At 42.9% G+C, this 26650-nt stretch overlaps 1 protein-coding gene across 1 annotated transcript in view; it reads right to left on the minus strand.

The window, feature by feature from the left end:
- Positions 1 to 1676: 1676 nt before the first annotated feature.
- The window catches only part of QRFPR (pyroglutamylated RFamide peptide receptor), a 92286-nt gene continuing 67312 nt past the window's right edge, over positions 1677 to 26650 (minus strand). Inside the window, exon 6 of the mRNA XM_073572001.1 lies at positions 1677 to 2476. Coding sequence (XP_073428102.1) covers positions 2097 to 2476 — 380 coding nt within the window. The 3' untranslated portion in view covers positions 1677 to 2096. The remainder of the gene's footprint in view (positions 2477 to 26650) is intronic.

Genomic DNA, 26650 nt, shown 5'->3' on the forward strand with positions numbered 1-26650 from the left:
ATCTCATCATTTGAAATGACTCTGAACTAGTGGAAAGAGATTAGCTGCTACTGATGTATTTCATACATAGGAGTGCAGGCAGTGATGTTTTCCTACTCTTTTCGTTTAGTAGCAAAATGGTTGTAAGCAGCAGAGACAATAAAGAAATTATGCAGCAGTACTGAGCTGTGTAGAAGTGAATCCAGCTCTGGGGTGAGGTGTATACTCGTTAGAAAGCTCTGCACCATAGGACACTATGGCGTACTGATACCAAACTATGCTGGCAGTACATCTTGTGCTGAGAACAACAGAGTTGAGATGTTTCAACTGAAGTGATGGTGAGTTCAGGATGCAAGGTGGAGAAGTAAAAGTGGCTCACAAATGTAGAAAGAAATATAAAGATAGGAAAATGAAAATATCCAGTTAATGAGTAAAACTAAAGTGCCATAAAGACTGAGTGGATTCAAGAGTAGTTAATTCCAATGTTTGGGTAAGTAGTTACACATCACCTGACCCCCTTCCTGAATCGCTCACCAACTTCAGGGTCAAATAGCCTTGACATCCATGTTAAAGATGTTCATCCCTTTATGGACCGTTAGTGCTCATCCAGTAATCCTCCAAATAAAATATTTTTAAGACATACAGTACAGACCAAAAGTTTGGACACTCCTTCTCATTCAAAGAGTTTTCTTTATTTTCATGACTATGAAAATTGTAGATTCACTCTGAAGGCATCAAAACTATGAATTAAGACATGTGGAATTATATAATTAACAAAAAAGTGTGAAACAACTGAAAATGTGTCTTATATTCTAGGTTCTTCAAAGTAGCCACCTTTTGCTTTGATTACTGCTTTGCACACATACACACAGCTTGGCTTTTTTTGCCATAAGGATTTGGGCTTTGCATATTTTTTTATTTTTTTTTGCACAATGGAGCATGCCGTTTTTTAGTCTTCATGTCATAACAGTCCTTGTAAGACATTTTGGGGGTAGAATGGGAGGATAAAGAATAAGGTAACTCCCCTTTAAACTACCCAGTTTTTATAGCACTGTAATCTTACTTTAAGTATTGAATATTTTCTTTTTCATATCATTATGCTGCTACTCATCCAAACCAAGCACCTGTTAGAATTTGGCTTAAGGGGGTTTTACACATAGCGATATCGCTAGCGATATCGCTATAACGTCACCAATTTTGTGACGTTATAGCAATATCGCTAGCGATGTCGCTATGTGTGATACTTACCTCCGACCGGCTCCCCCGCTGTCCATCGCTGATCGCGCAAGAATTTCCGGCTCCATTTCTTGTCGGGCGCTTCCTGCTGGGCTTCCTGCTGGCGCCGACGAGCGACCCGTGGAGGCGGGCGGGAGGACGTCAGGATCGCTGTGTGTGAAAGGTGAGTATCGTGCGCTGCGTCACTGCTGCATCGCTGTGAGGTCTGCCTCTGTGACAGCTCACTAGTGATCATTTAGCGATGCACCAGCGATCCTGACCGGGTCAGATCGCTGGTGCATAGCTAAATGTAAAGGGGCCTTTATAACAACTATCTCCAGTTTTGATGTTCCTGAAAGTAAATTTGGCTCTTTGGTATAACGATTGATGTCCAGTGACCAAGGATACCCTTCTTACACCAGGTAGGTCTATTGTTTTACCACTTTGAATTATAACTATCATCACTCTGGTAGCAGTATCTCAATATTTCCATCTTTAATTGCTCGTGTAATAAAGTGGAGAAGAAGGCAGATGTCTCGGACAAGATAAATTACAAAGTTTCACATATTTGCCTGTGCTATTGATTTATACAAAGTTTGTTGGGTAGTGCTCCCTTTTAAGTAAATTAAATAGTTGGTATTTTATTTCAATTTAACTCCTTTTTACAATAATTATAATAAAATGAATATTAAATATTATTATAAATATCGTTTGCAAGTAGAAAATGTCACCATATATATAATTTAAAATATTAAAGTATTTAAATAAAATTTAGAGCTTTGATAAAGGACTCAATTATATGGCTCTCAGGCTCAATGTAAACATTTTCAGTCTGTTTTATATTTTATCTACATACATTTTATCCACAGGCATTTAGGAGATGAACATTTGGCTTCTGGTGGTTAAGAATGGACAGGGACTTCTGATGTGAACAGGTGAAGATGTCTTTTTGTGGTCCTTTTGGCAACAGGCTGATCAAAAAAATTAACTTCAATATTTCCATCACTGAAAGCTTCCCTCCTAGTATCTTCACTTGTGGTATTTTCTCTTACTTTTTGTTGCGTTAAGGTGATACCTGAATTTCCAGGTCTTCTTGAAGGAGAAGTTCGGTCTTTCATGAAACAAAAACAAAAACATATAGCTGACAGGAAGTTTTTCTTAAAGTTTTCATTCATAAAAGCATATACAATAGGATTGCAAATTGAATTAAAAAATCCAATTATTTGCACCACAGCAAATATTATCTTGATTGTGACATCATCATACTCATTTTCAAAGTTGCCTAAAAAAATAAAAAGAGAAGCACATAAAGGTAGAAGAAACAAAAAATAATGTGCAGTATTGTTTAAACCTGGATTGTGGCAGTTAGTATTTGGACAGATTACAACTGATCAATAACGGCTTTGTTCTGTATTGTATTTGATTTGTTTTTATCAATTATTTTGTTTTAGGAATAATGGCCAAGCTGAAAAAGATATAATTACTAGGGAGACATTTCAAAGCTAAGCATTATTGCAAAAGCAATTACTCATAGGCATAGAAAGATGAAATGAGTTATTTAGTCACATTCATAGCAGTATCTGCATTTAGTTAGATTATTCTACAAGATAGAATATATGATGAATTGTGTATACAGTGGGGAAAAAAAGTATTTAGTCAGTCAGCAATAGTGCAAGTTCCACCACTTAAAAAGATGAGAGGCGTCTGTAATTTACATCATAGGTAGACCTCAACTATGGGAGACAAACTGAGAAAAAAAAATCCAGAAAATCACATTGTCTGTTTTTTTTTCATTTTATTTGCATATTATGGTGGAAAATAAGTATTTGGTCAGAAACAAGCAATCAAGATTTCTGGCTCTCACAGACCTGTAACTTCTTCTTTAAGAGTCTCCTCTTTCCTCCACTCATTACCTGTAGTAATGGCACCTGTTTATACTTGTTATCAGTATAAAAAGACACCTGTGCACACCCTCAAAACAGTCTGACTCCAAACTCCACTATGGTGAAGACCAAAGAGCTGTCAAAGGACACCAGAAACAAAATTGTAGCCCTGCACCAGGCTGGGAAGACTGAATCTGCAATAGCCAACCAGCTTGGAGTGAAGAAATCAACTGTGGGAGCAATAATTAGAAAATGGAAGACATACAAGACCACTGATAATCTCCCTCGATCTGGTGCTCCACGCAAAATCCCACCCCGTGGGGTCAGAATGATCACAAGAACGGTGAGCAAAAATCCCAGAACCACGCGGGGGGACCTAGTGAATGAACTGCAGAGAGCTGAGACCAATGTAACAAGGCCTACCATAAGGAACACACTACGCCACCATGGACTCAGATCCTGCAGTGCCAGACGTGTCCCACTGCTTAAGCCTGTACATGTCCGGGCCCGTCTGAAGTTTGCTAGAGAGCATTTGGATGATCCAGAGGAGTTTTGGGAGAATGTCCTATGGTCTGATGAAACCAAACTGGAACTGTTTGGTAGAAACACAACTTGTCGTGTTTGGAGGAAAAAGAATACTGAGTTGCATCCATCAAACACCATACCTACTGTAAAGCATGGTGGTGGAAACATCATGCTTTGGGGCTGTTTCTCTGCAAAGGGGCCAGGACGACTGATCCGGGTACATGAAAGAATGAATGGGGCCATGTATCGTGAGATTTTGAGTGCAAACCTCCTTCCATCAGCAAGGGCATTGAAGATGAAACGTGGCTGGGTCTTTCAACATGACAATGATCCAAAGCACACCGCCAGGGCAACGAAGGAGTGGCTTCGTAAGAAGCATTTCAAGGTCCTGGAGTGGCCTAGCCAGTCTCCAGATCTCAACCCTATAGAAAACCTTTGGAGGGAGTTGAAAGTCCGTGTTGCCAAGCGAAAAGCCAAAAACATCACTGCTCTAGAGGAGATCTGCATGGAGGAATGGGCCAACATACCAACAACAGTGTGTGGCAACCTTGTGAAGACTTACAGAAAACGTTTGACCTCTGTCATTGCCAACAAAGGATATATCACAAAGTATTGAGATGAAATTTTGTTTCTGACCAAATACTTATTTTCCACCATAATATGCAAATAAAATGAAAAAAAAACAGACAATGTGATTTTCTGGATTTTTTTTTCTCAGTTTGTCTCCCATAGTTGAGGTCTACCTATGATGTAAATTACAGACGCCTCTCATCTTTTTAAGTGGTGGAACTTGCACTATTGCTGACTGACTAAATACTTTTTTTCCCCACTGTATACTTATAATTACAGTCTATAAAAAGAGATAACATCTAACATCAGTGTATGGGTTAAAGGGGTTGTCCACTACTAGGACAACCATTTCTTAAACTAAATGTTCTGCCTCAATAAAAAAATAAAGCCTATACTCACGTCTCCTGCCAGGTCTGTTCCAATCGTGTTAGCACTCGGGGTCCCGGGGCTGTGATGTGGTGGAGTGACACGTGGTGCACAGAGACCAATCAGCGCTGGTGTCACTGTCTCCACCTTTGGACAGACTGTACATGAAGCTGAAGTCCCAGATGAGCTATAGCCCGGACATACTTTTTATGTTCAGCTTGTCCAAAGCAAATTGGGCGCCAGCGTCACATGTCACAACACTGCACCACAGCCCCGGGGAGAGGGCGTGCCAAAACTGCTGGAACGGAGCTGGCATGGGAAGTGAGTATAGGCTTTATTATTTTATTGGGGCAGAACTTTTAGTTTAAGAAATGGCTGTCCTAGTAGTGGACAACCCCTTTAACGAAGCACTCCCATCAAAATTGTTATCCTATATATCATATATTGCAATCATATTACATAGCACTGTGTTCTTACAGTTGCTCATTTTGCCTTTCTATTCAATTAATTCTTCTCCTTTCCTTTAGGTCTATTACATCACGTGATAAAAAAACTTGACTAGCTGAATCTTTCTAAGCTCTGTGTCGAAACAAGAGAGAAAAAGGATCGCTCCAGCTGCATAAAAATATTCTTTTTATTGAATTAGAATAAAATACCACATAATGAAGTTCTCCATGTGATCACACCTGACTCAGGTAGCGCAAAGGCTACGCGTTTCGACCTGTTACGGTCTTTATCAAAGCCATACCTAGTCTCTAATGGAACTGAACTATATATGCAAGACTAGCCAATAGGAAACATGCAATACATCACATGATACCTAGTTCAGGTCCTGCGCAAACAAAATGTAACATACATCGCAAGAATAATTAAAACCATTAATAGTAGTGCAACATCAGATCATGTCTTTTATTTAGACCAATTGGATATCTTGTGTTTAGATTATAAATCCAAAAAGCCTCTCGGTTGAGATGCCGCCGTCTCAAATCTCCCCCTCGAGAAAACATTTTAACCTGTTCTATTCCTTGTATTTTAAAATGAATCGTACTCCTAGCATGACATTCTATAAAATGTCTGGAAGCCGCCGAAGCATTCCTTCCGAAATTAGCAGTATTTGTAATGTCATATACTGTAAGTGCTCTCTTATGAGTATTTTAAGTTGTCTGGTCGTACAACCAACATAAGACAAATTACAGGCATCACAATTAATTTTATGCACTACATTTTTAGAGTTAAAATTTATATAACTGTTAATTCTAAATTTTAGAGTGTTTTCACTGTTATTAAATTCCTTGGATATTTGTGCATGCTTGCACATTTTGCAGCAAGTAGCGCCACATTTATAAAAACACTTGTTATTTAACCAATTTTAGAAACAAGAGGACAATTTTTATGACTCGTAAGTCACTGCAAAATCCCTGGTAGAGGGAGTAGAGAGGCAGCTGGGTCAGGAGTTGAAGAGGATAATGATTTATGCAGGGAATAAGAGACTTCCTATGTCTATATAAAGCAGAGAAAAGAGAAGAATTAACTGGGTAGATAGCAAAATGGGCAAATGTCAGTACACAGTGCTATATAATATGATTATTGCAATTATAAAAATGGGAGCGCTTTTTTAAAGAAAATACCTAATCTACAGAACCATCAATTTTTCTATGGAGCAAAGAACATACAGGCAGGTCGTTGTTCTGACGGGTGATGCTATCTCTTTTCTCAGGCAGTGACCCTCCTGCTTCATTTCACCTCATATCAAAAGAGCAATTTGATCTTTTCTGGTCTCCTATGTCGATGGAGTGTCACTGCCGATGTCATGCTGATTGACAGCCATCTTCTTGCAGCAGGGAGCCAGGTCTCTGTCAGAATGATATTGACAGTGACACTCCATCAGAGAGCAGAAAAGAAGAAGCTATTACTCTAGCATCTACGCAATGTGATGTCTCTGGAAGCAAGAGAATTGCCAACAGGAATGGTCTGTGATCGCTTTGAGCTAGCAGAGATCAGTTACCTACCTGTAAGTTCTTTACCCCATAGTAAAAAATAACAAAAATCTCAGACAGAGCCTTTAATAGATGGGAGATTTCTTACACGAATATGATGGCAGGAGCAGGACACATCAGCTCCGTAGTACATCAAACATATTTGAACAGAAAATCCAGGAAATATAATTAATCCAAGACTTTAATGTGATGATACCACTAAGGTTTGGTTTTTTAATAATTAGGCTACATTTTAGACAAACTGACCCCTAAACCACCAATTTTTACAAATATCACTTGATTGCATTGATTATAAAATACATTGTAATCTCTCCAAATAAAGAGACTTTTGGAACACAAATGATGTCATGGTTTTCATGACATCACTATGAGATACATATGAAAGTGTCTTTTAACCTTTAAATGTAAAACTTTAACTGTTCCACCGAATGCCATTTAGGGGCTCGATGCTAACTTTATAACTGATCATCAGGAACCATATATTTACTGAACAAGCTGCCTGTTGTAGATAAAAATGATTACTATATATCACTGGACCATCAGGGACCTAGTACCTGGTACCACCAGGAAGAAACCTCTCATCTTGGCACTGGTCAGTCATTGGTGAGAGTATCAGAGGTGATTAGGGCCTAAAGACTGATTGTAACCTCACAGAGTATGATTAATGCTTCAGGGTAAAAATTATATCTAACAAGGAGTGCATCAGAAATAGATGGGTACTAAGATGTCACACTACTACATGGGAAATTTATTATGTAAAACTGTCAGGCTGTATTACAACATTTGGTGACTCTCTGGTGTTTTATACCAGTTTAAACTCAACCCTCAACAACCTTGGGGTTTTCAGTTTTTGCATTTTCTGGTCAGTATGGCAGAATGAATGAGGGCTTGTTTTTTGCTAGCTGAGTTGTACTTTTGAACTACACCATTGGTTTTACCATATCGTGTACTGGAAAATGGGAAACAAATTCTATGTGGGGTGAAATTGCAAAAAAGTGCAACTCCACAATTGTTTTTTGGTTCTTTTTTTTGCCATGTTCACTAAATGCTAAAAGTGACCTGCCATTATGATTCTCCAAGTCATTATGAGTTCAAAGATATCAAACATGTATAGGTTCTTTTTTATTTAAGTGGTGAAAAAAAATCCAAAGCTTGCAAAAAAAGGATCTGGGTATGGGTGTGAATTTATTGCTTTGTGCGCTGAGCTTACATTTTTATTGATACCATACTGGTGTAGATACAATGTTTTAATAACCCATTATTGCATTTTATTGCAATGTTTTGCTATCAAAACAACGTAATTCTGGTGTTTTCACTTTTTTCTTGTTACGCCATTTACTGATCGGATTAAGATTTTTAGATTTTGATAGATCGAGCATTTCTGAACTCAACGGTACCAAATATGTGTATTTTTTATTTTTGTTACTGTTTTATATTGGATGGGGGTGATATAAACTTTTATATTTTTGTAATTTTTAAAATATTTTTAAAAACACTTTTTTCACTTTTCACTGGCTTCAATAGTGCCCATGGGAGATTAGACGCGAAGATGATCATCTGCTCTGAGCGCCGGCCATTGTTGACCCACAGTCATGTGACACAGGCAAGGTTTGTGACGCCTTTCTCCCGCAATCATGTTAAATGCCGCTGTCAAATGTTTAACATAACAGCTGTGGGTGGATCGCGATTCTATCCGCGACTGTTAGGGGCTCATGACAACTGATCAGATCAGCTGTCATGTGCCAGAAAACATGCGGGATCAGCCCCGGAGCCCGCATGGAGTGTGGGGACACGACCTTTGATGTATAAATACACGCCAAACGTCGTAAAAGGGTTTATTGCACAGGCACTTTGATGCCTCAGTCCCATTTTGTTTTATTACTTTTACTTCACAAAAAAGTTTAAATTAAAAATAATTGCTTTCATTAAAATTTAATTAATTTTTATTCCAGAAAGGACTTAAGCTTTTTAACTATTTTTGAATTGGAATGCCTATTTTAATTCATTAATGTTTATATATGTAAAATGCACAGGAAGCTGTTATGGCATACCTCCTAAGCCTTAGGACCTAAGGTATGCACTAACAGTGATTTATATTAGACAACCCTTGAGGCATTTGATAGGCCCAATGCTATCCATTTAAACCATCAGTTCTAGCAACAACTATAACCAGGGCTAACACTTAGTTGATCAGGTATAGTGCAGACTCCCCCTCACATGAGATAAGAAGGGTTAAAGTGTACCCAAGGCTGGACCGAGACAGAAAATCAGACTTGTCATTGGAAGGCACATATGCCCATGCCCCTTCCAACAACACACAGCCTGTTACAAAGACAAAAGGATGGAAAATGATACATATTTCAAGGTGCAGCTTAAGGGCATGATGGCTCAGTGGTTAGTTCTGCTGCTTTACAGCACTGGGGTCTGTGGTTCAAATCCCACCAAGGAAAAGATCTGCTAAAAGTTTGTATGGTCTGCCTATGTTTGATTGGATGTTCTCTTATTTCCTCCTAAGATATACCAATAGGCAAATTGATTGTGAGCCCCAATGGGGACTGTGATGATAATGTCTATAAAGCATTGTGTTGTGGAATATGATGGCACTATGTAAGAAAGCACAATAAATAAATAACAGATCTGATCCGGGGGAGTTTTGAACTTGTGCAGCTAAGACACTTTTTATCTGTTCTGTTTTGATGAAAAGACAAACTGATTTCATATGCAAAATTGATCAGTTGCATAATCGATGCAAATAGGAGCAGAGGGGCCCATTGGATATAATTGTGTCCATTAGGTGTCAGTTTTTAGAATGGAAAAGACACAGGTTTTGGATGGATTTTTTTCCTCTTCAAAAAAACTGACAAAAATAGAACCCAGATGGACTTCATAATAAGCGATGAGGACAATAAACTTCTGTTTGCATCAGTAGCAAAATACTCTTGACGTTATGTCTTTGTTGCAGCAGAAACACCACAGTTAGGCCGGGTTCACATTAGCGTTTGACTGGTCTGCATAGAGCTGCATACTTTTTTCCTTAAGCTCCGCCTACGCTCCGCCTACTTCCGCATGCATCCTGTGTCATCCTGCGTATCTATCTTTAACATTGGGTACGCAGGGAACCCGGCCTTACTCTATTTTTTTAGGTTTTATACACTTACAGGTCTCTGCTGTTGTTTACCACTGTCAGTGCATTTACATACCATGATCCAGTCCAGGGATTAGCTCGGGTGTCCATCCACCCTACTCTTCCCACCTAAAAAAGACTGCAGGGAACTGATGGGCTTCTATGACTCATGGGGCTGAATGAAGATCTCAGTGCCAGTATATTGATCTCTCTTTTGTTGTCCAGTCTGTGGCTGGGTGTCATAGGAGACCATAATTTTTAATATATTAAGAATTTCTGCAGTATTGCGGTATATATTGCAAATGTTCAAATGCTCACAGGCTCAAGTCCTCTAAGGGAACTAATAATTAATGTAAATTGTTTAAAAAAAAAGTTTTAAAAAATCTGAAAAAATGAAAAACCTCTAAATGCATTCATTTTCCCCAGTTAACATGAAGACATGTAAAAAAAATCTCTCTCTATTATATATAAATATATATATACTCACATATACATACAGATATTAATAATAAATTATATATATATATATACACACACACACACACACACAGATCTGTCAAAAATTAAGAGACCACTTCCAAATGTTCAGTTTGTCTGATTTTTCTCTTTATAGGTATATTTTTGAGTAAAATGTAAATTGTGGCACCTCAGCAGTGCCACAGGATGAACGCTTTCATGCCACACCGCAATGATGCAGTAATTGATGAAAAAGTAGCCCCGACCAAGTATTGAGTGTATTTGCTGAACATACATTTCAGTAGCCAAAAATTCAGATTTTAAAATCATTTCTCAAGCTGGTGTTATAAAATATTCTAATTTAGTGAGATAATGACTTTTGGGTGTTTAATCATCAACATTAACAGAAGTAAACACTAGAAATAGATCACCCTGTTTGTATTGACTATATATATGAGTTTCAATTTTTGTGTTGAAGAATTGAAATGATTTAACTTTTTGATGATATTCTAATTTTGTGAGAAGCACCTACTGTATATACTGTGTATATATATATACAGTATATATATATATATATATATATATATATACACACAGCTCTGGCAAGAATTAAGAGACCACCACCACATCAGAACCCTGTCATGGGCAGCCCATTCTCCAGACCTAAACCCTGCTGAAAACCTCTGGAATGTAATCAAGAGGATGATGGATAGTCACAAGCCATCAAAGAAAAAATGCTTAAATTTTTGCACCAGTAGCTGTGTGAAAGACTGGTGGAAAGCATGCCAATAAGCATGAAAGCTGTTTTTAAAAATCATGGCTATTCTACAAAATATTGATTTCTGAACTCTTCCTAGTTAAAACATTAGTATTGCTGTTTCTAAATGATTATGAACTTTTGTTTGCATTATTTGAGGTTTGAAAGCACTGGGATTTTTTTTTTTTTTTTTTTTTAATTTTGACTATTTCTCCTTTTCAGAAAAAAAGAACAAAATTTATTGCTTGGAAATTCAGAGACATGTTGTAACTTGTCAGAAGTTTGTAGACTAAAAAGACAATTTACATTTTAATCAAAAATCTCTCTATATAAAACTGAATATGTGTGTGTGTGTGTGTGTGTGTGTGTGTGTGTGTGTGTGTGTGTGTGTGTGTGTGTGTGTGTGTGTGTGTGTGTGCGTGTATCACCAACCAATCACGAATCATCTTTCATTTCAACATAGCTGTTCAAAGGAAGCTGAGCTATGATTGGTTGCTATGAGCAACAGTTTTCCTTGCAACCAATCACTAAGCATCTCTCATTTCACCAGAGCTGGTTAAAAGAAGCTGAGCTGTGATTGGTGGCTATGAGCAAGTTTTCCCACTTGACAACACCTCAGCAGATACTGACATGGTGGGAAAAATCTAGCATCACTGGGAACATAAGCTCCCAGCCATTGTCTGCCCCCCTAGAAGGAGCAGAGAGCACATGACAGAAATGAATCCCCCCCTCCTGTGCCCATATATACATCACACATTCTCCATCATATAGGCACATCTTCCCTCTTAAAGGGATCATTGGTATGGAAGTCAGAACAAATCCATCCAGCGCTTTGGTTTTGATGTCAGGTCTCTCTTAAAGGGATCTCCGGTATGGAAGTTAGGACCGTTCCACTAAGTTCTGAGGTTCTGACCCCAGTTTCTCTTAAAGGGATCATTGGTATGGAATTTAGGGGAAATCCACTCTGCGCTTTGGTACTGACCCCATGACTTTCTTAAAGGGATCTCTGGTATGGAAGTTATGGTAAATCCCTCAGCGCTCTGGCTCTGATCCCAGGCTCTCTTAAAGGGATACCCAGTATGGAAGTGAGGGCAAATCCACTCTGTGCTTTGGTACTGACCCCAGGCCTCTCTTAAAGGGATCTCCAGTATGGAAGTTATGGTAAATCCCTCAGCGCTCTGATTCTCACCCCAGGCTTCTATTATAGGGATCATTGGTATGGAAGTCAGGGCAAATCCACTCAGTGCTCTGGTTCTGACCCCAGGCCTCTCTTAAAGGGATCTCCTGTATGGAAGTTAGGGCAAATCCCTCAGCGCTCTGATTCTGACCCCAGGGTTCTATTAAAAGGATCATTGGCATGCAAGTCAGGTCAGGGCAAATCCACTCAGCGCTCTGGTTCTGATCCCAGGCTCTCTTAAAGGGATCCCCGGTATGGAAGTTAGGACCGTTCCACTTAGCGCTCTGGTTCTGACCCCAGGCTGACGGGATGATGTGGGATATTAGGGGTAGTCGTCCGGTGGCTCTTGCTGATGGGACGATGTGGGATATTAGGGGTAGTAGTCCGGTGGCTCTGGCTGATGGGACAATATGGGATATTAGAGGTAGTAGTCCGGTGGCTCTGGCTGACGGGACAATGTGGGATATTAGTGGTAGTTGTCCGGTGGCTCTGGCTGACTGGATGATGTGGGATATTAGGGGTAGTAGTCTGGTGGCCCTGGCTGACGGGATGATGTGGGATATTAGAAGTAGTAGTCTGGTGGCTCTGGCTGATGGGACGATGTGGGATATTAGGGGTTATTGTCCGGTAGCTCTGGCTGATGGGATGATGTGGGATATTATAGTGCATGTGGCTATGCGGAGTGGGCGGAGTTCTACACTCAGCTTTATATATATATATATGTATCTCTATGTATCTATCTATCTATATCTATCTATCTATAATCATTATAATTTGTTATAACTAACCGTAGTTAGTTACTATGCCCAGGCAGCATCGGGCTCTTATATCTATAAAGCTAATATACCTATAAAGAGAAAAATCAGACAAACTGAACATTTGGAAGTGGTCTCTTAATTTTTGCCAGATCTGTACATGTTTGATACATTTGTAATTGTAATGACTTGTAGAATTATATTGTCAGATATGAATTGCATTTTTCTGCCATCTTAATACACTTTTTTGCTATTTTTTTATCACCATCTAACCAATTTTTTTTACTGTGCATGGTAAAATAAATTATTTCAATCAAAATTACAACCAATCTCACAAAAAACAAGCCCTCATACGTCTATTTCAGTGCAACAATAAAAAAGTTATGGTTATTTGAAAAGGGAGAGAAGAAAATGAAAACACCAGAATGAAAATCGACTGTGCTCTTTAAGAGTACCTCTCCCAAAATTATTTATGTTGATATGGACACATGCAGTAGTGGCTGCATACAGGAATTAAACATTTTTTTTTAAATTTCATTTCCGTTGCTGAGATTTTAGCACTCAAGATATTGGGCACTTAATGAGTTAACTTATTTTAAGTCCAAGAAGTGGGTGTTATCATTCAGTTTTCACTGGGGGGGTGTGCATCTCCCTGTATGTAGCTGAGCAATCAGGGAAGCAATCCTTAAGGGGGTTTTACACATAGCGATATCGCTAGCAATATCGCTAAAACGTCACTGATATTGTGACGTTATAGCGATATTGCTAGCAATATCGCTATGTGTGATACTTACCTCCGGCCGGCTCCCCCGCTGTCCATCGCTGATCGCGTGAGATCGGGCGGCTCCATTTTTCGTCGTCTGCTTCCTGCTGGGCTTCCTGCTGTGTGAGACGAGCGACGCTGGACGTGGGCGGGAGGACGTCAGGATCGCTGTGTGTGAAAGGTATCGTGCGCTGTGTCGCTGCTGCATCGCTGTGAGATCTTTCTGTGTGAAAGCTCACTAGCGATCATTTAGCGATGCACCAGCGATCCTGACCAGGTCGTATCGCTGGTCGGATCACTGGTGCATCGCTAAATGTAAAAGGGCCTTAAAGGAAAGAAGAAAACTCCCACACCATAATCTAAAGCAGGTATCTCAGTGTGTGAGATGTAATGATACAGCTCTGATCTCCTGGTGTAACCTCCTGCATGAGTCAGTGAGGGGAGGAGATGCAGTGCAGCTCAAATTACCTGTGTCACATTGCAATTCTTTTTTTTCCTTATAATTGAATGTGTCAGTAATCACTCTTATGTGTGTTGTGCTGAGGAAACTTGTAATTAGAGTTGAGCAAAACAGGTCGGCCAGATTCATAAGTCGGCGACTTATGGCAAAGTTGGGTTTCGCCGACCGGAACCCGACAACAGGGTGAAGTCGGCCATGCGGTCGGCAAAACGAGCGCCAAAGTCGGATTTCCCAGAATGCTTGCACGTGACTTTCTTCAGCCACTGAGCAAGGACGTACACTGTGGACAACGAGATGACATGTGCAGCTCCCGGGCGAGAGAGAGAGCGAGAGAGAGATTTCACGCCCTTTACTGTCCTCCACTCCCTGCCGACTTTGCATCCCCATTGACTTGCATTGGGTTTCGTGTTTCAGTTGGACCTTCGACTTTTCCCGATAGTCGGCCGATTTAGTTCAACTAGACTTTTGAGAAAGTCGGGTTTCATGAAACCCGACTCGACCCTAAAAATGGCAAAGTCGCTCATCTCTACTCGTAATCAATCTACAGTGAGATTATTATGTCTGACTCATAGGTAATCTACCTGTTCTGGACTGCTCCTGTGTGAAATGTAATGAAAGCCTGCTCTGATCTCACTGTAGAATGAGTAAAATGAGAGCATAACAAGCATTAACATAACATTGACACGTCACTGGACAGGCAGGGATCAGTACAGCAGAGCTAATAGTGCTATGAGAGGAGAAGCTGATAAAAAGATTTGTGACACAACTCAACTGCACTGCTCCTCCCCCCCACACTGACACATACAGTAGGTTAGATCAGGAGATCAGAGCTGTCTTTCATACATCTCACATGCTGAAAAATTAGCTTTAAGCTATGGTTCGGTGGGTGTATTATTCTTAATTATAAAGTTGAGCAAAATGATTATAGAATCATAGAATCGTAGAGTTGGAAGGGACCTCCTGGGCCATCTGGTCCAACCCCCTGCTCAAAGCAGGATTCGCTAAATCATTCCAGTCAGATGTCTGTCCAGCCTGTGTTTGAAGACTTCTATTGAAGGAGAACTCACCACTTCTCGTGGCAGCCTGTTCCACTCATTGATCACTCTAACTGTCAAAAAGTTTTTTCTAATATCTAATCTGTGTCTCCTCCCATTCAGTTTCATCCCATTGCTTCTAGTCTTTCCTTGTGCAAATGAGAATAAAGGTGATCCTTCTACAATGTGACAGCCCTTTAGATATTTGTAGACAGCTATTAAGTCTCCTCTCAGTCTTCTCTTTTGCAAACTAAACATTCCCAAATCCTGCAACCTTTCCTCATAAGTAGAGTTGAGCGAAACGGGTCGAAAAAATTCAAAAGTCGCCGACTTTTGGCAAAGTCGGGTTTCATGAAACGAAACCCGACCCTAGGATGAGGTCGGCCACGAGGTCGGCGACTTACGCGCCAAAGTCGTGTTTCAAAAGTTTGTTTTGCGCTCTTTTTCAGCCAATCAGGATCCACGGACACTGTGGGCAACGTGATGACCTAGGCACGGGTCACCACCATCTTTCAGAAGGGCATGCAAGTGATTGGCTTGCTTTGGTGGGTGTCACAGGGGGTATAAAAGGGCGTGCACGCCGACCGCCATCTTACTTCTGCCGATCTTAGTATAGGGAGAGGTTGCTGCTGATTCTGTAGGGAGAGCGTTAGGCAGGGAAGAAGACAAAAAAACTGCTTCTGCTGCTAGCGATTTGGCCTGCACAACACACAAGTCACTGTGTGTGCAGTGCAAGGGGAGGCTATATTGTGGTGTATCAGTGGTGTTGGTTGTTGGGCTGCCTTTTAAGGCTTCCTGACACGCTGGCATTGCTGTTTACCCACTGCTCCGCAAACTGCTTTTTTAAAAGCAATCCAATCTCCCTTATCCTCTAGTCACTTTTGTCACAGCTGTGCTATCGAGCCTGTCACATAGCGCTCAGATATCAGTGGGCCTCACACAATCCACAAGTGTCCAGTGTCCAAAAGTGTGCGCAGAGATTCAAAATCTCCATTATCCTCTCGTCACTTTGGTCACAGGCAGCTGTGCCATCGAGCGTGTCACATAGCGCTCAGATATCAGTGGGCCTCACACAATCCACAAGTGTCCAGTGTCCAAAAGTGTGCGCAGAGATTCAAAATCTCCATTATCCTCTCGTCACTTTGGTCACAGGCAGCTGTGCCATCGAGCGTGTCACATAGCGCTCAGATATCAGTGGGCCTCACACAATCCACAAGTGTCCAGTGTCCAAAAGTGTGCGCAGAGATTCAAAATCTCCATTATCCTCTCGTCACTTTGGTCACAGGCAGCTGTGCCATCGAGCGTGTCACATAGCGCTCAGATATCAGTGGGCCTCACACAATCCACAAGTGTCCAGTGTCCAAAAGTGTGCGCAGAGATTCAAAATCTCCATTATCCTCTCGTCACTTTGGTCACAGCTGTGCCATCGAGCCTGTCACATAGCGCTCAGATATCAGTGGGCCTCACACAATCCACAAGTGTCCAGTGTCCAAAAGTGTGCGCAGAGATTCAAAATCTCCATTATCCTCTCGTCACTTTTGTCACAGGCAGCTGTGCCATCCAGCCTGTCACATAGCGCTCAGATATCAGTGGGCCTCACACAATCCACAAGTGTCCAGTGTCCAAAAGTGTGCGCAGAGATTCAAAATCTCCATTATCCTCTCGTCACTTTGGTCACAGGCAGCTGTGCCATCGAGCGTGTCACATAGCGCTCAGATATCAGTGGGCCTCACACAATCCACAAGTGTCCAGTGTCCAAAAGTGTGCACAGAGATTCAAAATCTCCATTATCCTCTCGTCACTTTGGTCACAGCTGTGCCATCGAGCCTGTCACATAGCGCTCAGATATCAGTGGGCCTCACACAATCCACAAGTGTCCAGTGTCCAAAAGTGTGCGCAGAGATTCAAAATCTCCATTATCCTCTCGTCACTTTTGTCACAGGCAGCTGTGCCATCGAGCCTGTCACATAGCGCTCAGATATCAGTGGGCCTCACACAATCCACAAGTGTCCAGTGTCCAAAAGTGTGCGCAGAGATTCAAAATCTCCATTATCCTCTCGTCACTTTGGTCTCAGCTGTGCCATCGAGCCTGTCACATAGCGCTCAGATATCAGTGGGCCTCACACAATCCACAAGTGTCCAGTGTCCAAAAGTGTGCGCAGAGATTCAAAATCTCCATTATCCTCTCGTCACTTTGGTCACAGGCAGCTGTGCCATCGAGCCTGTCACATAGCGCTCAGATATCAGTGGGCCTCACACAATCCACAAGTGTCCAGTGTCCAAAAGTGTGCGCAGAGATTCAAAATCTCCATTATCCTCTCGTCACTTTGGTCACAGCTGTGCCATCGAGCCTGTCACATAGCGCTCAGATATCAGTGGGCCTCACACAATCCACAAGTGTCCAGTGTCCAAAAGTGTGCGCAGAGATTCAAAATCTCCATTATCCTCTCGTCACTTTGGTCACAGGCAGCTGTGCCATCGAGCGTGTCACATAGCGCTCAGATATCAGTGGGCCTCACACAATCCACAAGTGTCCAGTGTCCAAAAGTGTGCGCAGAGATTCAAAATCTCCATTATCCTCTCGTCACTTTGGTCACAGGCAGCTGTGCCATCGAGCGTGTCACATAGCGCTCAGATATCAGTGGGCCTCACACAATCCACAAGTGTCCAGTGTCCAAAAGTGTGCGCAGAGATTCAAAATCTCCATTATCCTCTCGTCACTTTGGTCACAGGCAGCTGTGCCATCGAGCCTGTCACATAGCGCTCAGATATCAGTGGGCCTCACACAATCCACAAGTGTCCAGTGTCCAAAAGTGTGCGCAGAGATTCAAAATCTCCATTATCCTCTCGTCACTTTGGTCACAGGCAGCTGTGCCATCGAGCCTGTCACATAGCGCTCAGATATCAGTGGGCCTCACACAATCCAAAAGTGTCCACTGTCCACAAGTGTGTGCAGAAATTCTAAATCTCCCCTGTCCTATAGACACCTTGTACCTTGTTTTACATTACTATATAGTTTGTTGGATTTTGTCTACATTTCTACCAAAAATGAGGAAGGCTGGTGGAAGAGGCCGTGGAATTGGGCGGGGGTTGGCAGCTGGTAATGATGGTGTTGGTGGTGGATCTGATGGTAGTGGCAAGAGCAAAATAGGACCGAATGCAGGAGGTGCTGACCCTGCGTCATCGTCTGGCTACATAAGGCCTCGAACGCTTAGTTTTCTAGGAGTTGGCAAACCGCTTTTAAAGGCAGAGCATCAGGAAAAAGTTTTGTCTTACATTGCTGACTCAGCCTCCAGCTCTATCGCCTCTTCTTCTTCAGTTGTAAAAAGTAAAAGCACTGAGTCATCATTGGAGGCTCATGTTCATGAACCACACCTTTCCTTGTGTCCTTCACCCCAACCAAGATTGAAGGATGACGCAGGCCATACTACTGATTACTCCATGGAGCTGTTTTCACATACCATGCCTGGATTATCAAGTGAAATGGTGAATTACCCAGGCCAAGATGAATCTGACATGGAGTGCACTGATGCACAGCCGCTGATGGATGATTCTGCTGGTACATTCACTCAGAGCACTACATTGTCCTCGCAGTGTACAGAGCCAGATTTTGACCCTGATGAGACTCAGGTGCCCCTTCCCGCACACTATACCACCATACACGGTGACACAGAGAAAGGTGCACATGACATAGAAGAGGAGGTGATGGATGACCCAGTTGTTGACCCAGATTGGCATCCATTGGGGGAAGAGGGTGCTGCTTCCAATAGCTCAGATGAGGAGCATCCACAGCAGACATCGACATCGCAACAGCTGTTAACTGGCAGGCCCGGAGCACTCCAAAGACAGGTTCCAAACATCAAAAGAGTTGCTGGACAGCTTGTCCAGAGGGTCAAAAGATCACAGCGTGCTAGGCCGCAAAATGTCTGCCAAAGTAGGAAGAGTGCAGTGTGGCACTTTTTTGAACAAAATCCTCATGATCAGGCCAAGGTTATCTGTAAGAAGTGCGCAAAGACCTTTAGCCGAGGGAAAAATCTGAAAAATTTGAATACCAGTTGCATGCTTAGACATTTAACCAGCATGCACTTGCAAGCGTGGACAAAACACCAAACCTCAAGTGCCACATGTGCAACTGATCACAACGAAGGTAGTCAGCAACACTACATTGTTTCCCCCACTGTAAGCCCACCGGTTAGCACAGCAGCAAATGTTGAGGTGTCGTTGCAAGACCACAGCAGTCAGGGAATCCCACTGTTATATCAATGAAAGACTGATTCTAGGCCATCAGAAAGAACACCAACTCCATCACCATCATCAACCCTCTCTCAGTCCGCCCTGTCCACCGCTACTTCCACCATATGCAGCTCTCAAGTCCAGCTCACCCTCCCAGACACTATGAGTAGGTCAAGAAAGTACTCAGTCTCTCATCCGCGTACACTGGGTTTGAACGCCCACATTGCCAAACTAATCTCGTTTGAGATGATGCCCTTTCGTTTGGTGGAAAGCACAGCTTTCCGCGAACTCATGGCCTATGCAATACCACGCTATGACCTACCCAGTCGCCACTTCTTCTCTCGCAAAGCCATCCCAGCCCTCCACATCATGTGAAAGACCGCATTGTCCATGCACTCAAGCAGTCAGTGAGCAGAAAGGTGCGCCTCACAACTGATGCATGGTCCAGTCGGCATGGCCAGGGCCGTTACGTGTCCATCACTGCGCACTGGGTTAATGTGGTGGATGCAGGGTCCACAGGGGACAGCGGTGGTGGGACAGTGCTGCCTAGCCCACGGTATAGGAAACAGTTGGCTGTAGGCGTTCGACCCTCCTCCTCCTCCTCCTCCAGAAGCGAAAGCTCGTCCACAGAGCGCAGTCGTACGAGCACTCCATCTGCAGCTGCCACTGTTGCACACGATGTGTCCCCCTATCGAGCAGCTAGTGGAAAGCGTCAGCAGGCTGTGTTGCAGATGATGTATTTGGGCGACAGACACACCGCCGAGGTGCTGGCCAAGTACTTGAAGCGACAAACTGAGTCATGGCTGGGCAGTGTACATCTTGAGGCAGGCAAGGTAGTTAGTGATAACGGCCGTAATTTTGTGGCAGCCATAGCCCTTTCAAAACTCAGCCACATACCTTGCTTGGCTCACACCTTGAACCTGGTGGTGCCGTGCTTCCTCAAAAATTATCCGGAGTTAACAGCCCTGCTCCAGAAGGTGCGAAGACTGTGCGCGCACATCCGCCGGTCGCCTGTACACTCCGTTCGTATGCAGAAGCTGCAGCGATTGCTTCACCTTCCCAACCACCGCCTCATTATCGACATTGCAACAAGGTGGAACTCCACCCTGCACATGGTGGAGCGGCTGTGCGAGCAGAGGCAGGCCATAATGCATTTGTGTGAGGATACACGGCCAGGCACTTTGAGAGCAGACATGGAGTTGACAGGCGTGCAGTGTTCGAAGCTGAAAGACCTTTGTAAAGTCCTTCAGTGTTTTGAGGAATGCACACGGCTGGTAAGCGCAGACGACGCCATCCTAAGCATGAGCATCCCACTTATGCGTCTGCTCATGCAAACTTTGACGCACCTTAAGGAGCAGGCGTCTGCAGCCAATGTTGATGAGGAGGAAGAGGAGGAGGGAATCCTTGATGACATTCAGCCATTGTCTGCTCAGGGACCTCTCCTGGACGAGGTGGAGGAAGAAGAGGAGGAGGAGGAGGATGATGGGGATGATTACTTAGGGGAGGAGGATGCATCTCGTGGGGCAAGTGAAAATGTTGGCGTGGCAAGGTCTGGTACAGGGTTTGTGCGTGACTGGAGGGATGTGGATTTGCCAGAAAGTGCTCCTCCACCCAGCACTCGCAGTGCATCATTGACACTGGGAACATTGGCCCACATGTCAGATTATGCCTTGCGGATCCTAAAAAGGGACCCCCGCATTGCCAAAATGATGAACGATGACGACTACTGGTTGGCCAGCATCCTGGATCCACGCTATAAAGGCAAATTACAAAACATCATGCCACAGGAGAACCTTGACCTAATATTGGCTAATAAACAAGCAACTCTGGTAAATCGGTTGCTTGAGGCATTCCCAGCACACAGCAGCGGTGATGGTTCTCACACGAGCCGTACGAGCCGGGGGCAGCTTGGCAGAGGTGTTCGTGGTGCACACAGCAGAAGTGGTGTTGGAGACAGGGGTTTCATGACAATGTTGTGGACTGATTTTTCAAATACCGCTCACACAACTGGTAATACTGCATCGATGGAAAGTGACAGGAGACAGCAGTTGTCAACTATGGTTACAAACTACTTTTCCTCCCATATCGATGTTCTCCCACACAGGTCATTCCCCTTTGACTATTGGGCCGCTAAACTGGACACCTGGCCTGAATTGGCCCAATATGCCTTACAGGAGCTCGCTTGCCCAGCTGCAAGTGTGCTATCGGAAAGAGTCTTCAGTGCAGCTGGATCAATCCTGACAGAAAAAAGGACCGTCTGTCAACCCAAAATGTGGATGATCTAACCTTCATTAAAATGAACCACACATGGGTTTCCAAGGATTTTGTCCCACCTTCCCCTGATGACACATAGGGTGACAGAAAAATGGCTTGCTTTGGTCCACCTCTTCCTGGTACTTCACCTATTTCGCCTTTTGCATCAGCTGAATGTCCAACATCAACATATGCCACTTTCTAAAACTCCCTAACTGTGCTGCCTCCCACCCCATGGCCGGGGTCACCACCTACCGCACGACACCGTGCGAGTGCCGTTGCCCTGGACAGGTGGGTAGGCCGACTCTTGGGCGCGGGCACTGGCACAGGGTCCCTCATAGTGCAATCAAGTGTCTCTGACGGTGGTGGTGCACACCCGCCGTCAGACACACCGCTGTACTCTGAGGGGCCCAGTGCCAGTACCGACGCCCACGAGTGGGCCCCCCTTGCTTGGGCAGGGCCCCAGCATTTGCAATCTTTACCTCTCCCTGCTCCTCCGCTGTGTAATCTGGGCCGTCAAATCCATACTGTGCCTGACACCGTCTGAGCCTGCCTCCTGAGACATATATTTTGAATGTGTACGCTATCCATACATGTTATCCGGGGATACGGTACCCTTTCTAACCTTTGTGCAGTCACGTGCAATCCATACTGGGCCTAACACCGTCTGAGCCTGCCTCCTGAGACATATATTTTGAATGTGTACGCTATCCATACATGTTATCCGGGGATACGGTACCCTTTCTAACCTTTGTGCAATCACGTGCAATCCATACTGTGCCTGACACCGTCTGAGCCTGCCTCCTGAGACATATATTTTGAATGTGTACGCTATCCATACATGTTATCCAGGGATACGGTACCCTTTCTAACCTTCGTGCAATCACGTGCAATCCATACTGGGCCTGACACCGTCAGAGCCTGCCTCCTGAGACATATATTTTGAATGTGTACGCTATCCATACATGTTATCCAGGGATACGGTACCCTTTCTAACCTTTGTGCAATCACGTGCAATCCATACTGGGCGTGAGAACGGCTGGCGAGCTGTTAAGCAAGCTACAGCACCTGTCCAGACAAGTACAGGGATTCCCTAGCGAGGAGACTTATTTGATTGTTTTCAATGTTGGGACAGCAATTTTTGGGGAGCACTATACTCTGGAGAATGATAGATGGGGCCCACCATACACTGGAACATTCCAAAGGTGGACATCAGACACTGGAGCAGCATTTACAGGGCCCATTATACACTAGAGCATTAGAAATGGGGCCCATTATGTTTGGAGCATTATTTGGGCCCATAAGACAGTGGAGCTTCATCCATGGGGACCAACATATACTGTAGCATTATGTGGCGCTCATCATATACTGTTTCAAACATTATATGGGACCAATGATTCTGTATGGAGAAATAGATGGGCCTCGTCATGAGATGTAAAAAGTGAGGTATTTTTCATTGTACTATACCGCTATTTATCTGCCGTATCGGAGCATGATGAGTTGTGGTATGTGTTAAAGGGGCGCTCTTTCGCCCAGGGCACATGAAAACCTGCAGCCAGCCCTCCCCCCCCCCACAACTTTAGCCAAATAACCCCCATTTTTCAGTGCGCAACTTGTATTATGAAGTTAATTAAGGTTGACAAGCTTAAGTAAGAAGAATTGATGCTTTTGGCATTCAAATGGGCACTGTAGGTGTGTTTCCTGTCCTCCTCTCACTGCCGACTTTTATTCCCCATTGACTTACATTGGGTTTCGTGTTTCGGGACGACCCCGACTTTTCCCTATAATCGGACGATCTTGCTCGACCGGACTTTTGGAAAAGTCGGGTTTCACGAAACGAAACGCGACCCTAAAAAACCAAAAGTCGCTCAACTCTACTCATAAGACAGGGTTTGCAGACCGGTCACCATTCTGGTCGCTCTTTTCTGAACTTGCTCCAGTTTGTTGATGTCTTTTTTAAAATGTGGTGCCCAAAACTGGACACAATATTCCAGATGAGGTCTGACCAAAGAGGAGTAGAGGGAAATAATGACTTCACGTGATCTAGACTGTATGCTTCTGTTAATACATCCAAGAATTGCATTTGCCTTTTTTGCTGCTGCATCACACTGTTGACTCATATTCAGTCTGTGATCTATTAGTATACCCAAGTCTTTTTCACATGTGCTGTTGCTTAGCCCTATTCCTCCCATTCTGTATATGCTTTTTTCATTTTTATTGCCCAGATTTAGTACTTTGCATTTCTCCCTGTTAAAAACCATTCTGTTAGTTGCTGCCCACTTCTCCAGTTTATTTAAATCTTTTTGAATCCTCTCTCTCTTCTCTAGTATTAGCTATCCCTCCTAGCTTTGTGTCATCAGCAAATTTAATCAGTTTACCCTCAAATTCCTTCATCTAAATCGTTGATAAAGATGTTGAACAATACAGGGCCCAGGACAGAGCCCTGTGGTACCCCACTTGAGACATTCTTCCAACTGGATGTGCAGCCATTTACGACCACTCTTTGGGTCCGATCACTAAGCGAGTTATGAATCCACCTAACAGTTGCCTTGTCCATTCCATACTTAGTCATTTTTTCAATAAGGATTGTATGAGAGTCTTTGTCAAATGCTTTGCTGAAGTCAAGATATACTATATCTACAGCATTTCCTTGATCCACCCAATCAGTGATTCTGTCATAGAAGGAAATTAAGTTAGTCTGACATGACTTATTAGTTACAAACCCATGCTGACTCTGTTTAATCACTTCATTCTTATCCAGGTACTGACATACATGTTGTTTAATAATTTGTTCAAAGATCTTTCCTGGTATAGAAGTCAGACTCACCGGCCTATAGTTGCCTGGGTCCACCTTCTTCCCCTTTTTGAAGATAGGAACAACATTTGCTCTTCTCCAGTCTTCTGGGACTTCTCCTGTTCTCCAAGAATTTTCAAAGATTATGGAGAGGGGTTCAAAAATTTATTCTGCTATCTCCTTCAGTACTCTGGGGTGTAATTCATCTGGACCTGGAGACTTGAATTCATTTAGGTTAGCTAAGTGTTTCCTCACTATCTTACTGTTTATAGATATCCTGGATTCTTCTATTCCCTTAATAGGACAGTGAAGAACAGTTGATGCTACATTTCCTTTCTGAGAGAAAACAGATGCAAAATAGGAATTTAAAAGTTCAGCCCTCTCAACATCCTGTCTTACCATTTCATCATTTTCATCCTGTAAAAATCCTATAGCATCTTTGACTTTTCTTTTACTTTTGACATATCCCCAAAATCCTTTATTATTGCTTTTGACATCTCTTGCAAGCCTCAATTCATTATCAGCTTTAGCTAATCTGAGTTGTGCCCCGCAGGTTCTGCAGACAGCATTATATTCTTCTTTAGATATGCCTCCCTCTTTCCATTTTATAAACATTTTTTTCTTCCTTTTTAGCATGTGCTTAAGTTCTGTGTTCATCCATCCTGGTTTCCTTAAATGCTTCCTATTCTTCCCTCTTTTCGGAATTGTTAACAACTGGGCTTTGAGAATTTCATTTTTCAAGATTTCCCATCCTTCCTGGACATATTTGTCTTTAAGGATATCCAGCCATTGGATCCCTCCAATTCTCTTTCTGAATCCCTTAAAATCTGCCTTTCTGAAATCTAACCTTGATGTCTGAGCCTTCACAGGTCTTCCACCTCTAGTTATCCAAAATTCTAAAATAGCATGGTCGCTACCTCCTAGGGTCCCAGCCACTTTTACCTCCTCAACCATTTCCTCCCTGTTTATAAGGATTAGATCCAAGGTAGCAGTTCCCCTTGTTTTCTCCCATACCTTTTGGAAGATAAAGTTGTCAGCAAGAGAGGATAAGAATTTCCTTGACCTGTTAGTTTTGCCTGAGAGAGATTCCCAACAAATGTCTGGATAGTTGAAATCTCCCATGACAACTATGTCATATTTTTTGGAGAACTTGGCCATTTGATGCATAAAGAGTTCATCCATATCTTCAGCTTGCACAGGCGGCCTGTACAGTAGTAAATGCCTACAATGGTGTCCTTTCCATTGTTCTGTCCTTGTATTCTTACCCAAACAGTTTCCACAGAACTCCCAGTCTCTGAAGCTTCAATCTCTTTGCAGATATACGCGTTTCTAACATACAATGTGACACCTCCTCCTTGTTTATCAAGTCTGTTTCTTGCAAATAAGTTGTATCCTTCTAGTCTTGTATTCCAATCATGTGTATTGTCCCACCAAGTTTCAGTGATTCCAATGACATCATATTTCTTTTCCTGTGTTAGTAGTTCCAATTCTCCTTGTTTGTTGCCCATGCTTTGTGCATTAGTATAGAAACATTTTAGTTTGTGATAGGTTTCTCTTTCTCCAATATTTTTATTAAATAGATTCTTTTGTCTTTGTTCTTCCTTTCCACTTCTAATAGCAGAGTTCTCAATAGCATTTGTCAGGTGTATGGCTTTTTTTGGTCTTTTGCTTCCCTTCCCATGTTGTTCTAGTTTAAAGCTCTCCTTACAAGTGTAACAAGACGACTTCCAAATACATGCTTTCCAGTCTTCGTAAGGTGCACCCCATCTCTAGCAAGTAGTCCATCGTATAAGTAATTCACTCCGTGATCCAGAAATCCAAATCTTTGCTGATGGCACCATCGACATAGCCAGTTGTTCACCTGCAGAATCTATTCCACCTCCTTGTTCCATGGCCATCCACTGGGAGGATGGAAGAGAAGACCAACTGCGCTCCCAGTTCTTTCACTTTCTTGCCTATGTCTTCAAAGTCTCTGCAGATGGTTTCCAGGTAATTTATTGCGGTGTCATTTGTCCCCACATGTAGTAGCAGGAATGGGTAGTCATCTGTAGGTCTGAAGAGTCCTGATATCCTGTCAGACACATCTTTAATTTTTGCACCTGGAAGACAGCACATTTCTCTTGAAGTTATATCCGGTCTGCAGATAGCGGCCTCTGTTCCTCTCAACAGGGAATCCCCCATGACCACCACTCTCCGTTTCTTCTTCACAACATTTTTCTTTCAACATCCAGGAGGACTCTGAAGGCGTACAACATGGTCCCGTGGTCAATTCAGTAATCTGCGCCTGCTGGGCCAAGGTACTGCAAGCC

Source organism: Dendrobates tinctorius, unplaced genomic scaffold (assembly GCF_039654945.1).
Source record: "Dendrobates tinctorius isolate UK_male_01 unplaced genomic scaffold, ASM3965494v1 ptg000030l, whole genome shotgun sequence".
Classification (NCBI taxonomy): domain Eukaryota; kingdom Metazoa; phylum Chordata; class Amphibia; order Anura; family Dendrobatidae; genus Dendrobates; species Dendrobates tinctorius.